Source organism: Chanos chanos, chromosome 14, assembly GCF_902362185.1.
Source record: "Chanos chanos chromosome 14, fChaCha1.1, whole genome shotgun sequence".
Lineage (NCBI taxonomy): Eukaryota > Metazoa > Chordata > Actinopteri > Gonorynchiformes > Chanidae > Chanos > Chanos chanos.
Window position 1 is genome coordinate 13,428,498 of NC_044508.1, and position 13,402 is coordinate 13,441,899.

Here is a 13,402-nt window from a genome sequence, read left to right on the forward strand (position 1 = left end):
CTGGTGAATGCAGAGTGAGGGATTCATTGTGGGCAAGCGTGAGGCAACAACTACTGAAAGCTCCAGGGAATCTGGGTGGAAATGTCATGGTCAGAAACAAATGAGACTATGGCTAGCTTTTCAGGACAGTGCTTAGAGAGATGTCGCTAGGGACCCAGAATGGGGGAGAGGGGAAAAGTGTGTGTGCGGTGGTGGTGGTGGGGGGGGGGGGGGGGGGGGGGGAGGGGTGGGCTTGGATGGTAGGGGGGCTGTTGCTTAATATCTATATCCTAGCAACTGAGAGATCATGATACCCTGATCAGTTACTGTCTGGGATTGGTCAGAGCGTTGACATTAACGCCGCCCCTTGGCCAGTGGGCTGTAGAAAAAATACCCCCCAAACCAAAACATGCTCCACACTTTACTCACTCCTGTGCACTTGATCTTATCAGCACTTTAATCTTCCTGATTCATTTTTAAATATTCTTTTTTTTTTTTTAATTTATGTATTTATTATACATCTGATCTCTTTGAACGCTTTGATACATGAGCTTGTGCCACTTGCTGATAGCTTGGAAGAGCTCAGAGAAGAGAAGCCCAGCTTGGCAAAATGACTTCTCCATACGGGGCTGTGCAGTACCATCCTGAACGCACTTTTCAAAGGTAAGACCAAATGAGCATTTATACCATTGGCCACTCCAATCCTGAAGAACTCATTGTCATTTGTTGAAACTCTCACCTATTAATCCAAGTTACACCACATAGACATGGGGAGCTTGCCAGTTTTCTCTGGACACTTGATTTAGAAGTCGAGAGTCCCAACACAGGGACGCACTGCAGATAGCAGATCTGACAGGGCCACATTTGGCCACCACCTGTTTTCAAAACGGTTTCCTTGGGCGGACGGGACAAATTCATTGAGCTAGCAATCTCTTCCTGTAGATGATCATCTGAGGATTATCCAGGATTGTCGGAAGAGTATTCTATGTTTCTACTGGTTTTGTGATAAAAAAGATTAGGGTGTAACTAGGGTGAGACAGTATATGGATACAAGCATACAAGCTCTGGAACATTTGTGTCTGGTCATACAGCTGTTGGCTAGCTCTGATATTTATAGGTGTGGCGTATCCACGGCAGCAATGCGGGCGTAAGGGAGCGTCAGGGTTTAGCGAAGCAAGGGCGGGCAGACACTCGAAACCTCAGTCCACCGGGCTCCTCTTCCCCTTTCTACTGTACCATCAGCCGTGGAAAGAGGAGCAGAACTGGACTCTAGATATATATGTATTAATAGTATGGTATGTCTGAGCCTTTGAACCATTGTCCTCACCTCTCTCTCTCTCTCTCTCTCTCTCTCTCTCTCTCTCTCTCTCTCTCTCTCTCTCTCTCTCTCTATTTTAAATCAGTGGTCTAGGATTAATGTTTTCCGAGGTGTGGATCACTCTCACTAAGAGAGAACCACACTATGACAAATGGGATTAAACCTTATTTACGACTTAACACTTCATAGAGTTATGCTGTAGTGAATTTCAGCTTGTAGCTACAATGTAACTAATGGCTTGGAATAAATTTTGTCAAACCAGTCTCCATCTGCTCATCAAATGGCTTTGTAGTGTCTAGTTTAGATAACACATATTTTGCTGAATTTGTCATTTTTTGACACTTGCCTGGAAAATTGTCTTAAAGGCTAAAAAAAAGACAGTGTTTTTTAGTGTGATAGAGGAAGCCCCTCAGCTTAGTTCACCTGATCTCCAGAGATCCAGAGGAGGATTTTACTGGTCAGTAATCTGATACTTCTGATATCCCCAGGGAAAGGTGAACAGATTAAATGGCTTTACCTCTCTCCAAGTGAGGCCAAACCACAACAATCAGGTTTTCCTGTCAAAAAAAAAAGAGGCCATTTATAAATATTTCATTGCATTCAAACAACTTCCTTTTGAAAGCATATGAAACCAAACTACAAATTTAAACCCTGAAGAGGAAGCACTACTCAACAATGTGCTGTGTGAGAGCTGTACATGCTAGTCATCAAACTATGCACTGTTTTGAGCAGAACATGATGATGTTGACACAGCCGTGTGCTTCCATTTCTGGAGCAGCATTGTTAGGTTTCTTTCACCCTCATCACATCTTATACCAGCAGTGGTTGTTGTTTTAGACGTTAATCCAACTGCCATCAGAAAAGCTTATCTTCTCTGGGGGTGAGGGGGGGGGGGCAACATTTCCATACTCAAAGATTTCCATACTCAAGGACAAAAAAACAACTGTTCTGTCTGTGTACTCAGGTGTAAACGAAACAGACATGGAACCCACGTACCAACACTCAGCAAGCTTCAGATTCAGAAAAGATTTGAATTTTACATGCATACAGCTGTGTTAAATACTACAAATAAATCAAATCCTAGCTTTTTTAAACATGAGTGCAAAAATAGACCTGTAAACTTCTAAATTATGCTCTTTATGGTCAATTCTTCCACAGATGCAGTAGTAAAGGCAACAGAGTATGCTGTACATTTATACTGCAATATTATTGCACAAATACATGTAAGAATGTTATTTCCATCCATTTATTTTCATTTCCATATTGATGATTTTAACAAAGGATTGCACTATCCAGTCCAGTGTGGTGTGTCCTCAAGCTTTTCTTTGGTATGCACTTGTGAGATTTCTCCCATTTCCCACCCATTCAGTTTCTCTATATACATTCTTCATTGTATTTGAAAGATAAACACTATCTATGGCAGGACAGGATGAATGACGCGGCGGCCAAGGTGAGACAGATAATTCTGTTCAGTGTTGGAGGTACCACTTGTTTGAATTCATTTGGATTGTTCTTTCATTTTTCTACCTCGGTCAATAGAGTTCACCGCCTCTCTTGACAATGAAAGCACGCGCCTGAAAAGGGAGAAACTTTAGGGGGGCTGGTCTCTATTGTTCAGCCGTCATGTCCTTCTTCTAACCACGGTTGGAGGGATAAGAAGGGGACTCTTTGAACGGCTCTTTTTTTTTTTTTTTTTTTTTTTTGATTAATGAAGATACTGGAGAAGCCCCCTCCTTGTCGGCCCCGATCCTGAAGCTCTGTTTGTTTTGATTGCATTTTCATCGGTGGATGTGCCCAGCCTGGCAGGAGACAATGGGCGGCCCTGTTTAGCTGTGGCCTTTGACCTAGTCCTGTCTGTGAGGGGCCCTGGTGTGTCTCTAAGTGGATGCTGAGCAGCCTTGCCTTCGGGGCTGGCTACATAGCTCCCTCAGAAACCAGACACTCTCCAACTGCATCCAACACCCTCCACAATACTATCACAGATCAACTGACTGAAGCCCAGAGAAAGACAAAAAAAAAAAGAACACTTCCATTGTTCAAGAAAAGTACAAAACTCCAGTGGTCTTTGCCAAGATTTTGTTGTGTGTTTGGGTGTTTTGAAATGTCGAAGTGATGCCAGGGGTCTAGAGGCATAAAACGTAAAATATAAGACTTTAAAATTTCCTTTTTTTTTTTTTCTTGTGACCTCAGATTTGGAACAACAAACCTATGGGGAAAGGTATTTTGAATCAAATAAAAAATGAGAAATACCTGAACATTTAATACTGCTACTGGTGATTTCTAATAACTCTTGGAAACTGATCCATCACTCAAGCAATTTGGAGATTCAGGTCTAGATGCTGGAGTGAATTACATGGTTTTTTTTTTAGCATTCCTGGAAAAGTTGATGGAAAAGTTGACTAAACCAGATGAGATCACAGATTTGATGATGTGATGAATTTTATGAGCGGTCACAAGTATGACATCTAGATTTCATTGGAAATGGGGCTGGCGTGTTCCAACCTCTTTTCACTTACTTTTAAACTCAACGGCTCCAGAAGTTGGGAATCATGACTCATCAAAGTATGCTGACAGTAGTGCAGACACTTCCTGCTTAAGAAGCGATTATGTTCTGATGATAGTTTTTACATCTGGGCTATACATTCTAGTTATGGGGTGTTATACTGCAGTGCTAACCTTTACTGTTCTTAAATGACATCTCTAATGTGAGTGAAATTGCTATTCTTACTCGGGCTCTCTTACATGAGCCGTGGCAGTCAAGAATTTGACTATAAACATCCCCGGTGTCATTTCAGCAGCAGTAAATCAGAGCTTTGACATGGCTCATATGAAAAAGGCCAGGATGCTTGTATGAGTGGGCACTGTACCTTAATGTGGTGCCATGATGTCGTTCCTGGCAAATTCCCAGCATTTCCCAGGGGTGAAAAGGGTTGACATGATCTGCTACCTTGTTCTTTCACGTTCTTCTCACCGCCAAACATCGATACTCCAACTCTGATTGGACCTTTTGCTCCATCCAGAGCCAATGATGTCAGAAGGTTTAAGTGGTCCACTGGACATCTCCGGTCTCCAGGAATTGAACGAGTAGCCGCAAAACACCTGCTACGAAACTATATAGCCCTCATGTTCTCACCGCCCAACAACTGTAACAATATTAAGTACAACAATATAGAAATGAGAGAGATATCTTTGATCCTCATTAAGGCAGCAATGGCAGAGAGACCCTATAAGATTGAATAACTGTTACATTTCTGAGATATAAGTTATACCATTCCATGTTGTGGGTACTGTGGTGGAGACATGTGTCAGATTTGAACATCACTGGCATTAACAAATGAAGGACCACTTAATAAGCCAAAGCCACTTAGGACACTGTCAGAAAAGAAGTGCCATTTGACTGACAGAAACACTTTGCTGAGGTTGTGTGAGGTACCTGTTTATAGCCCCTGACGGTAATGTTCACCCTAGACACTCTGTGTAATGTTTGGCCCATAGAGGAGCGTGTTGACAAAAAATTAGCGAAGATAATTCCATACTATTAATGGCATACCAAGAATCAAATACCCTGAGGAAGAAGATATGGTATTTGGCTCTTATTTAATTGCATTCAAAGTTTCCATGTGGCCACAGTTAACATGACTCTGGAGGTTTTTAATAAATGAAGCTACATTCTCAGTTAACAATAAAGACTGGGCGTTTCATAAGAAACATAGAGAATTTAAAGTTAAAAGTAGGGTTAAAAAGGTTATGAATGCTGAACATTTCTCTTTTTCTCTTTTTAAAGAAGAAATTCGTTCTAAAAATACGTCCTTCATTAAAATATTATCAGTAGGAACATTCTGGTAACTAACCAGAGTCAGAAACAGTTCCCTTTAATGAGAAATTAACCTATGCTTTAACACGCATTTAAACTTTTACTGATATCTTGTGTTTGTTTTTGAGGCTTTCGAAGTTTGTTAGTAGCTACAATCATGCAAGCTAGCAGGCTGTTTTGTTTATTTAGATATTGAAGGTAGCAATTAAAATTGTCACGAAACGCAAGTAAGCAAGGATACCATGTAACTCACAGTACAGTGCTTTGTATCTGTCGACATTTTACAGCATTTGAGTCACTGACCTGGCTTGTTCAGAAAAAAACTCAGAGCTCCCATCAAACAGTGTTAATAAGCATTATTACTCTAAACCATGGAGTTACAGTAGACTGTGTGTGTGCTACACCTACACTGTTCATACACTTGAATTGAATCTTAAAATACTTGAAATACTTGAACAGGCTGTTTCATCATAATCTCATTTTTATGTTCATATGCCATCATCCTTCACATAATGTTTGATAATCATTGACACAACATACTACTTTCACTCTCTCTCTCTCTCTCTCTCTCTCTCTCTGTCTCTCAACCTCTCTCTCTAACACACACAGACACACATGCACACACAAACCACAAACATGCACACAAAGTAACTGACTCTACACTGACATGAACTTAATCTTAGTCTTCAGCTGACTGGCTGTTCTCACAGGTGTCCTCACGTTTTCAGGGCGTGTGTATTTTAACAGGAATGAATAGGAGGTAGCCATGCACTGAATGTAAGTGCCTGACCCGGGGCCCCACTTCTTGTGTTTGGGATATTTGGTCATTTCACATACACAAAAGCCTCAGAACCCAACTAATATGTCTCTACAGTGTAAAACACAGCTGCTTTTAGATGGATATCTCCTGTCTACCATAGGAAGCAAGCAAGTTGAGGGGGCGGGGTATTGTGAATCTTGACTGACAGTTGACTAGCAGGGCTTGGTATCCGAGCATCTCTGTCTGTGTCAGATCACCATATCTGTGGGGCTTAGAGCATGCAGACAGGCTGAAAGGCGCTTTTCTCTCCCGTGTCAGACTTGACATTACCATGTCGTCCTAGTAATTCTACTCTAATGCACACCCTTTCCCTCACCCCCTGTTTGCACACAGAGGAAAAATGGAGGAAACAAGGAATGAGGCGCGACACAAGATAAGCCAGCCAGGGACCCGGCTTGGATCCTTTTTTCTTATTTTGTTTTCCGTATGATTTCGGTAAAGCTGAAATGTTCTTCAGTGTGGGAGTATGTGGTGGATCATCGGTGTGTGAATTGTGCTGTGAACCATGTAAAGGTTCTGTTTTTATAAACTGGTGTAATATTTGAATAACTTTGTGGAGTTTTTATAGTTTTAATGTAACCCAAATCCCCCTGGTGTCACTTCGGTTCGTGAGCTATGCAGAGAACGCACACTTTGTTGAAACCAAGCATCTGATTTTACGGATGCCGTACTTATTGGCATGTGGAAAATGAATGAGCGGCGGGATTAATTGACCTCTCAACACTCTGTGCTATCTATAGAATCATTTTTATCACCCAGTCCCCCACACGCACAGTCCCCAAGCCCCCTGCACCCCCAACCTCACCCCCCCCCAACCCCCCCAACCCCAACCCCTCCAAGTATTGGGTAGAGGTCCACCCACACTAAGATACATAAAACCAAAGCCCTGCAGCTCATGTTTGTCATTAGTGATGTCTGTGTGAAGAAGTGTATTAATATCCCTCCCACATAGAATGCAGGGGAATTCCAGTTCTACTCCTAAGTGCCAGCTACATAGCCCCCCCCCCCCCCCCCCCCCCCCCCCCCCCCCCACCGCCCCCATGTAGCCCCACCACCATGCATACAACCCCCCTACCCTCCCCCAACCACCACTAGCAGGCCCAGTTCAGCTGTACACATACCAAAATGCAGCAAATCACAGAGGTGCTATCATATAGTCGCTGGGGGGAATTCCACTTTTTTCACGCGCAGACGACAGTGTCTCTGCCACCTCAGCAAGAACAATGGAGAGTGGCGATTGTAGCATGGGGTAGTGTTTCAAACCACAGGTTGAAGAATCTGGACCGACATCCAGTGTTCTCAACACATTTCAGCATCAGACAGCCACACACTCCGGTATCACTTGGAATCACACTCACGCCCTTTGGGGGAGGAGGGGGGGGGGGGTTAATTTGCTAAATTGAATTCCTGAGTTTCAGTTCCCCCTACAGTCAAATTAATATGGAAACTTCAAAAAACATTGAGTCATTCTGAAAAAAGAGTTACTCTCAAATGAGAAGAATTAATTTTTGTATCTGCTGAGAATCAGTTATGAATGCTTGTGCTCTTACACTGCTCTTACACTGAAGTGGAAACTTTGAGGAGCTCTAGCAAAAAAGCTTGACTAAATATATAGCCTGAAAATTTTAAACCAGGATATCTATAAGTCTGAGAAATCTCTCAGACCTGTTTACAAACTGTGTGTCTTCACATCAGTGTCACTATGACATATAGATAGAGACATTATAGTCTGCACTGATTTTTTTATTGTTTATATTGTGAAAGATTTACGTTCGGTCTGTCAGACTGTCTGTTTGTCTATTTGTCTGACTGTCTGTCTGTCTCTCTCTCTCTCTCTCTGCTGTAGATTGCGGGACCCATCATCGTGCCTGGCGTGGGCAGAGAGTTCTTTCCTGACCACCATGTCTCAGACACAATCCTCACAGGGCACAGACATCCTCAGCCAAGACGTCTTCAGCCAACTCCTCGATATGTTAGATCAGTATGTGCTCAGTACCAGAAAACTCATCACATGCACAAATATTCACACAATACTGTGCCCTCAGGGATGCATGCCAAAGCATAACACACCTGCTTGGTAATTTACAAATCAAAGTATGTAACACCACACTGCCCCTAAGATATTGTTTTAGAGCATCTATTTTTTTAATCCAGAAATTCAAATAATTTTCATTTAATTTTAATGAAAGTCATTTAAATATTTTTAATTTCCAATCATTTAAATGCATTAAGGACATCCATAAAGGGCATGATAATTTGCTAACTGATTGAATGAGGAGTGTTTGCGGTGGACTGAAATAAAACCTTGCAGCGCCTTGCTTCTCCAGGACTGCAGGAGAAAAACTGCAATAAAAAACACACAAAACCTCTGTTTTATGCGCCAGGTCAGCCATCCACTCAGTGCAGCCCATTGAACTCAACTTCTCAGAGGGAGAAGTGGACGGCTCTCCCTCCAACACCATCCAGATTAGCATGGATTGCATCACCATGCGAGGGCCGGAGAACAGCTTCAGCGTGAGTTACACACACCCAAGCATTAAAGGTTCTCTTTTACCACTGATATGATCTCTTAAACCGCCAGCTAGGTTCAGAAGTCTCAGGTATTGTTCTGAGTTGCTTTTGTTTTGAGTATATTCCAGACGCTACATGCTAATTTAGCGTTTTCCGTTTAAACTCAAGTGACTGTACATGTCAGTTAAAGTTAAGGTTTTTTTTTTTGCCTTTTCGCCATTGTGATGCCTTTGAGTTGCTTTGGTCTCATTGGCCTTTGAATTGGTTTTTATAATAAAGTCATTGGCCAACGTTTTCTCATTGAAGGCACATTCCACAGTGATGAATAGTGTTCGATCTAAGATGCTTCTTCGGAACTCTCGCTATATTTCAACACGATTAGAAATTTGTCCTGGGGATGAACATCACTCTTGCAAAACAAAAATTTTTTTTTTTTTTTTCGCAAGACAGGAAGTGACTGTGTTTGTGTAAAGTTGACATGGGTGTGTTCAAGAGGATAAGCATTGAACAACAATCAAAAGAAAATCATTGTGTGTGAACAATATTGGCAATAAATGTGCCCACACTACTGCATCCTTGGGTGACACACATGAGGACTCTCAGATGTAGAAACACACCTTGATTTGTCATACTTAAACAATATTTAAACCTAATACTTAAACATACTTAAACAGACTCAGTACAGTTGAAATGTAAATGCAGAAATCCCCCAGACAACCTAGAGGTAACACAGTTTGGGGAATTCTTGAGTAGAAAAAAAAAAACACCATGTGTTTACATCCAGAGTACATGAAAATGAGATATCAAATCATCAACCATAGATTTTAAATGCAAATATCATCAAAACACTTCTAATTACAATAATTTCTTGGAAGTTTCTAACTGTTAGATATTTGCAATTAATGTTCATAGTTAGTTTGAATTTGCATATATTTTTAATTTGCAGTTGTTCTTTGAACTCCAAGGACAAGTGCTGTATCACATATTTTTGCTAATGCTAGAATACACTCAAACCTCATATGTCTAAATAGCATCGAAAATTTTAACCACGCTCTCACAAAATGAAAGTTTCTTTTGTTTGATGTGACCAGCCAAATGAACGATTTCAGTACTGGGAAATTTAGTGGCAACCCCCAGCTGAAACCGTTAGCTTAAACATCCGGGGGTGTAAACATGCGTTAAAGATGGGGTTTTCCTGAGTAAAATAAATACGTCCCCGGTTCTGATTGGGTTTGGTACCAGTGATGCATTATAACGTAGGAACAAGCATTTACCTATTATTGATTGGCAGCGATAAATAGCCAAACACCATTTTGCTTGAGGGTCTGTTTCTTTATTGCTATGTGAATCCTTTATGACGGAACTGTTAGTTTTAGGTAGAACATTTAAGCAAATTTGGAGCAAATTGTTAACTGTAAGCTTAAGATCTGAGGGAAATTCAGCCTGATTTGCCAATGCATTTTGAAGATGGAGCAAATATATGCCTTTCCTTCCAGCCAGACAGTCTCTTCTCCAGCGTAAGTGAGATGTTATATATTTTACACTAATTACATTCACACAGATGCTGATACTGAACATGTTGAAATGTTTAGTCTTGGATTGCTAAGGTTGTTCTTTTCTTAATCTCGCTTTCTTCTGCATCTCGGGATATTGAGTCAGTGAGAAGATTTATCACAAAACGTTGGTTTTCCCTGAAATTTCTTTTTCTATTTTTGTCTGTTTTGGAGGGGGGGGGGCTGGTCTTGTTTTGCCCCCAGGTGTTCTCCGCCAACACGTAAAGTTCTCTAGTTCTCCGTCAGCACATATAGTTCTGTAGTTGTGTTTGGACATAACAAAGAACAGTGGAAAGTGCCTCTCTCAAATTTGAAGCGGGAGCTGACGTTTCAGACCCCTTGGGCTCTTATTGAGGGCTTCAGGATGAGTTGACTGCTCCACTCCCTGAAGAGGAATGCTGTTGTCCAGCACTAAAGAAGAAGAAGAAGAAGAAGAAGAAGAGGGAAAAAGAAAAAAAAAGAAAAATCCTCCGGTTGCAAGGCACTGAGTAACGCAAGCTTCTCTCTGCCCCGAGGGGGGTCGTTTTCTCTTGATCTGGTGATTAATGCCCCCCTCCACTCCCTTTTTTCATCACCACCCATTTCAGTACCCCCCTGTCACCACACCCTCCTCATCATAGGCTTTCCTTCCATTAGACATGGGGTGTGGTGGAGCACATCACTAACCAACCTCCACCCAGCTGGCAACAGGCACCTATGAGTCCAGAGACTGGCAGTGGTGCCATAGTCCCAGTCATTAGGGCGGCAATAGTCTTTAAACTGTGAAGAGTGCTTTCCTGACAAAACACTGTGCACCTCACGCACCAACCAGCCCCCTACCCCTCCACTTCAACTCACTACCCTTTAGTTTGCAGCAACCTACTACCAGGGTGAAATCTGGGCACATCCCAAAAAGCAGCAGCATGCCACTCTGGTGACTCAGTAGAGTGTATGCTCGCTATTCATTACCCTAGGGGGACTTATTTGTGTTGTGTGGGGGTTTTAAGTTTTTAATCTCAGATTCCTTTTCGTCGTTTTTTTTTTTTTTTTTCGTAGCTCCAGGGCAGCAGTTTATCCTAGCACCTGCCGCTATGCCCGAGATCTTTGTCTCTCTTTCTTTCGTCTCTCTCGCTCTCTCTTTCTCTCTATGTGTCTCCTCCTCAGCACGGATGGGTGGAGGGGAGGAGAGGTGCACAGAGTCAAATAACACAGAGGAATGTAGCAGAAAGGCAGACTGGAGAAAGGTTATATCCTTCCTCAAACAGCTGATGTCACAGCCTGATAAAAAAAAAAAAAAAACTGAGCGTGCTGGACGTATGGCTCACAATACAACCGCGAGCAAATTCATTTTTTATTAGAAATGAAAAACAGTTACATTGCAGATATAGACACTTTTTACTAAGTAAATAAATGTATATGTGTACACGCACACGCACACGCACACAGACACACACGTGCACGTATACACACACCACACACACACTCGCTTTTTTGACTATAATTTTTTTTGACTACTTTTTTTTTTTTTTTTTTTTTGTCGTTTGGGCTGGCGAAAACCCAGAGACTGGGTGTGGTAGAACAAAATGTGATGAAGCGTCAAGAAGTTTTAAAGTGTGGAGGCACTGTATCTTCTCTGACACAAAATGTTTAGACCTTGGACTCAACGCGTGCTCTGATTGCATGTTTGTGTTTGGAATCTCTCTCTCTTTTACGCTCTGGGTTTTTGAGATTTAACCAGTTTTGTCACTGCTATTCTGCATGACTGGTAAAAATAGTTTGACGGTTGTTGTTAATTGTGTACCTGTTGGTGTAGGAAATTAATCTTGTTAGTAAATTTAAACACAACTGATGTTTGTTTAAGTCACTGGCTGAGGGAGGAAGATTTGGAGGCATGCTACGAGCAGTAACCAATGAAAATGTAGCTTGTAGGATAGGTGGTGACAGATGAGATGAGGGAAAAAGACTGCTTATGGAGATTGAGTACATTCTCAAGTTTTTTTTCTTTTTCTTTTTCTTTTTCCCTCTGTTAGTTCAACATCATTTGTAACCTTTTTAAATGCCTTTCACTCCTGGCACAGTGTAGGATTTATAGAGTCTAAGGCAGTGTCTCTTTCTTTGTTTTGTAATTCTTTCCTTTCTTTGTCGCCAGAGTTTGACTCAGCACAAGATGATTAAAGATAATTAAAGATGGTATTCTTACCTGGCAACTCCCTCTTTGCTGGTTGAAATCTCTTTCCCTTAGATTCTTTCTTTCTTTCTTTCTTTCTTTCTTTTTCTGCAGACTTTTGAACATGAGAGCAGAATTAATTGTACGAGTTTGATCCACATTTTTAAATGAAAGTTCTGTTTTCACGTTGTTTTTGTTTGTTTTAATGAATGACTGATCATTTTGTGAACTCATACCCAGTTTAGTGGCTCCTGTGTTAAACTGCTAAATCACGGTCCCTCTTAGCCTGCTCCACCAGTTAGCCTGCAGCAAATACAAGCACTGCCAAGGTGCAGCCGAATAGATTTCTCTCTCTCTCTCTCTCTCTCTCTCTCTCTCTTTCTCTCTCTCTCTTTCCCTCTCTCTCTCCCTCCATCAAATCTTTTTAACTGTTCCCTCTCTTTTTTCTTTTCTTTTCGGACCCCTCCCACTATCCTGTCTCTTTGATTTATTTGGTCCAGTTTAATAGCTGGCAGATGGATTGTAGTAGTAGGAGAGACACACTGCCGTGTTAGCTGAGGAGTCTCATGGTGTGCATCAAGGCTTTACCTGCTTTAATTCTTCCTCACGTCACTTCGGCCCTTCCCGCCAGTGGCACATCTGGTTCCGTGGAAGACGCACAGCAAACATGTGAACACATCAGTAGGGGAGAGGGAGGAGTGAGAACTCTTTTTTGTTTTTTTTTTCTCATCTACCAGATTTGTTTTTTTCCAGAAATAGCCTAAAGGATAAAAGAGAATTTGCTTTGCCACTTGACTGCTGGTTAACAAACGTCATCGAAGATTAAAAAAGGATTTTTTTTTTTTTTCGTGTTCAGTCTTTTTCACAGTTGGAGCATCTAAATGCTTTAGGTAGCCTGAGAAAAAAAAAAGACTCTTTTCATAAATTACTCCTTATTTATGCATTGCTATTTTTTTTTTAACAGGTTCATTCAGACAAAAAAAAAACAAACAAAAAAAGTTACTTTTACCAGAGCTCTGCAGGCAACCTTTATTTTAGCTCATTTGTATGACTTTTCAGTTTAGCACAGGATCTTGCTTTTCTCCCTCAAGCAATGGTGGTGAGCAATGAACTTTTATTTAAATAAGTCTAAACAGGATGGAGAGGTTCTGGAGCCAATTATGCAGTAAAGCAATCGTAGAAGTTCTCAGTGCAGGTGTTGGCTGTTTAAGGGTGTACTAGTCCTTTGTCTCTGGAGGACTACAGGTGTCTTGTCTGGGAC

The 13,402-nt window shown here is 41.5% G+C and overlaps 1 protein-coding gene across 1 annotated transcript in view; it reads left to right on the top strand.

Annotated features, from left to right (window-relative positions):
* Nucleotides 1-589: 589 nt before the first annotated feature.
* The window catches only part of tp63 (tumor protein p63), a 41,916-nt gene continuing 29,103 nt past the window's right edge, over nt 590-13,402 (top strand). The window contains exons 1-3 of the mRNA XM_030791062.1: nt 590-642; nt 7,778-7,912; nt 8,316-8,445. Coding sequence (XP_030646922.1) covers nt 590-642; nt 7,778-7,912; nt 8,316-8,445 — 318 coding nt within the window. The remainder of the gene's footprint in view (nt 643-7,777; nt 7,913-8,315; nt 8,446-13,402) is intronic.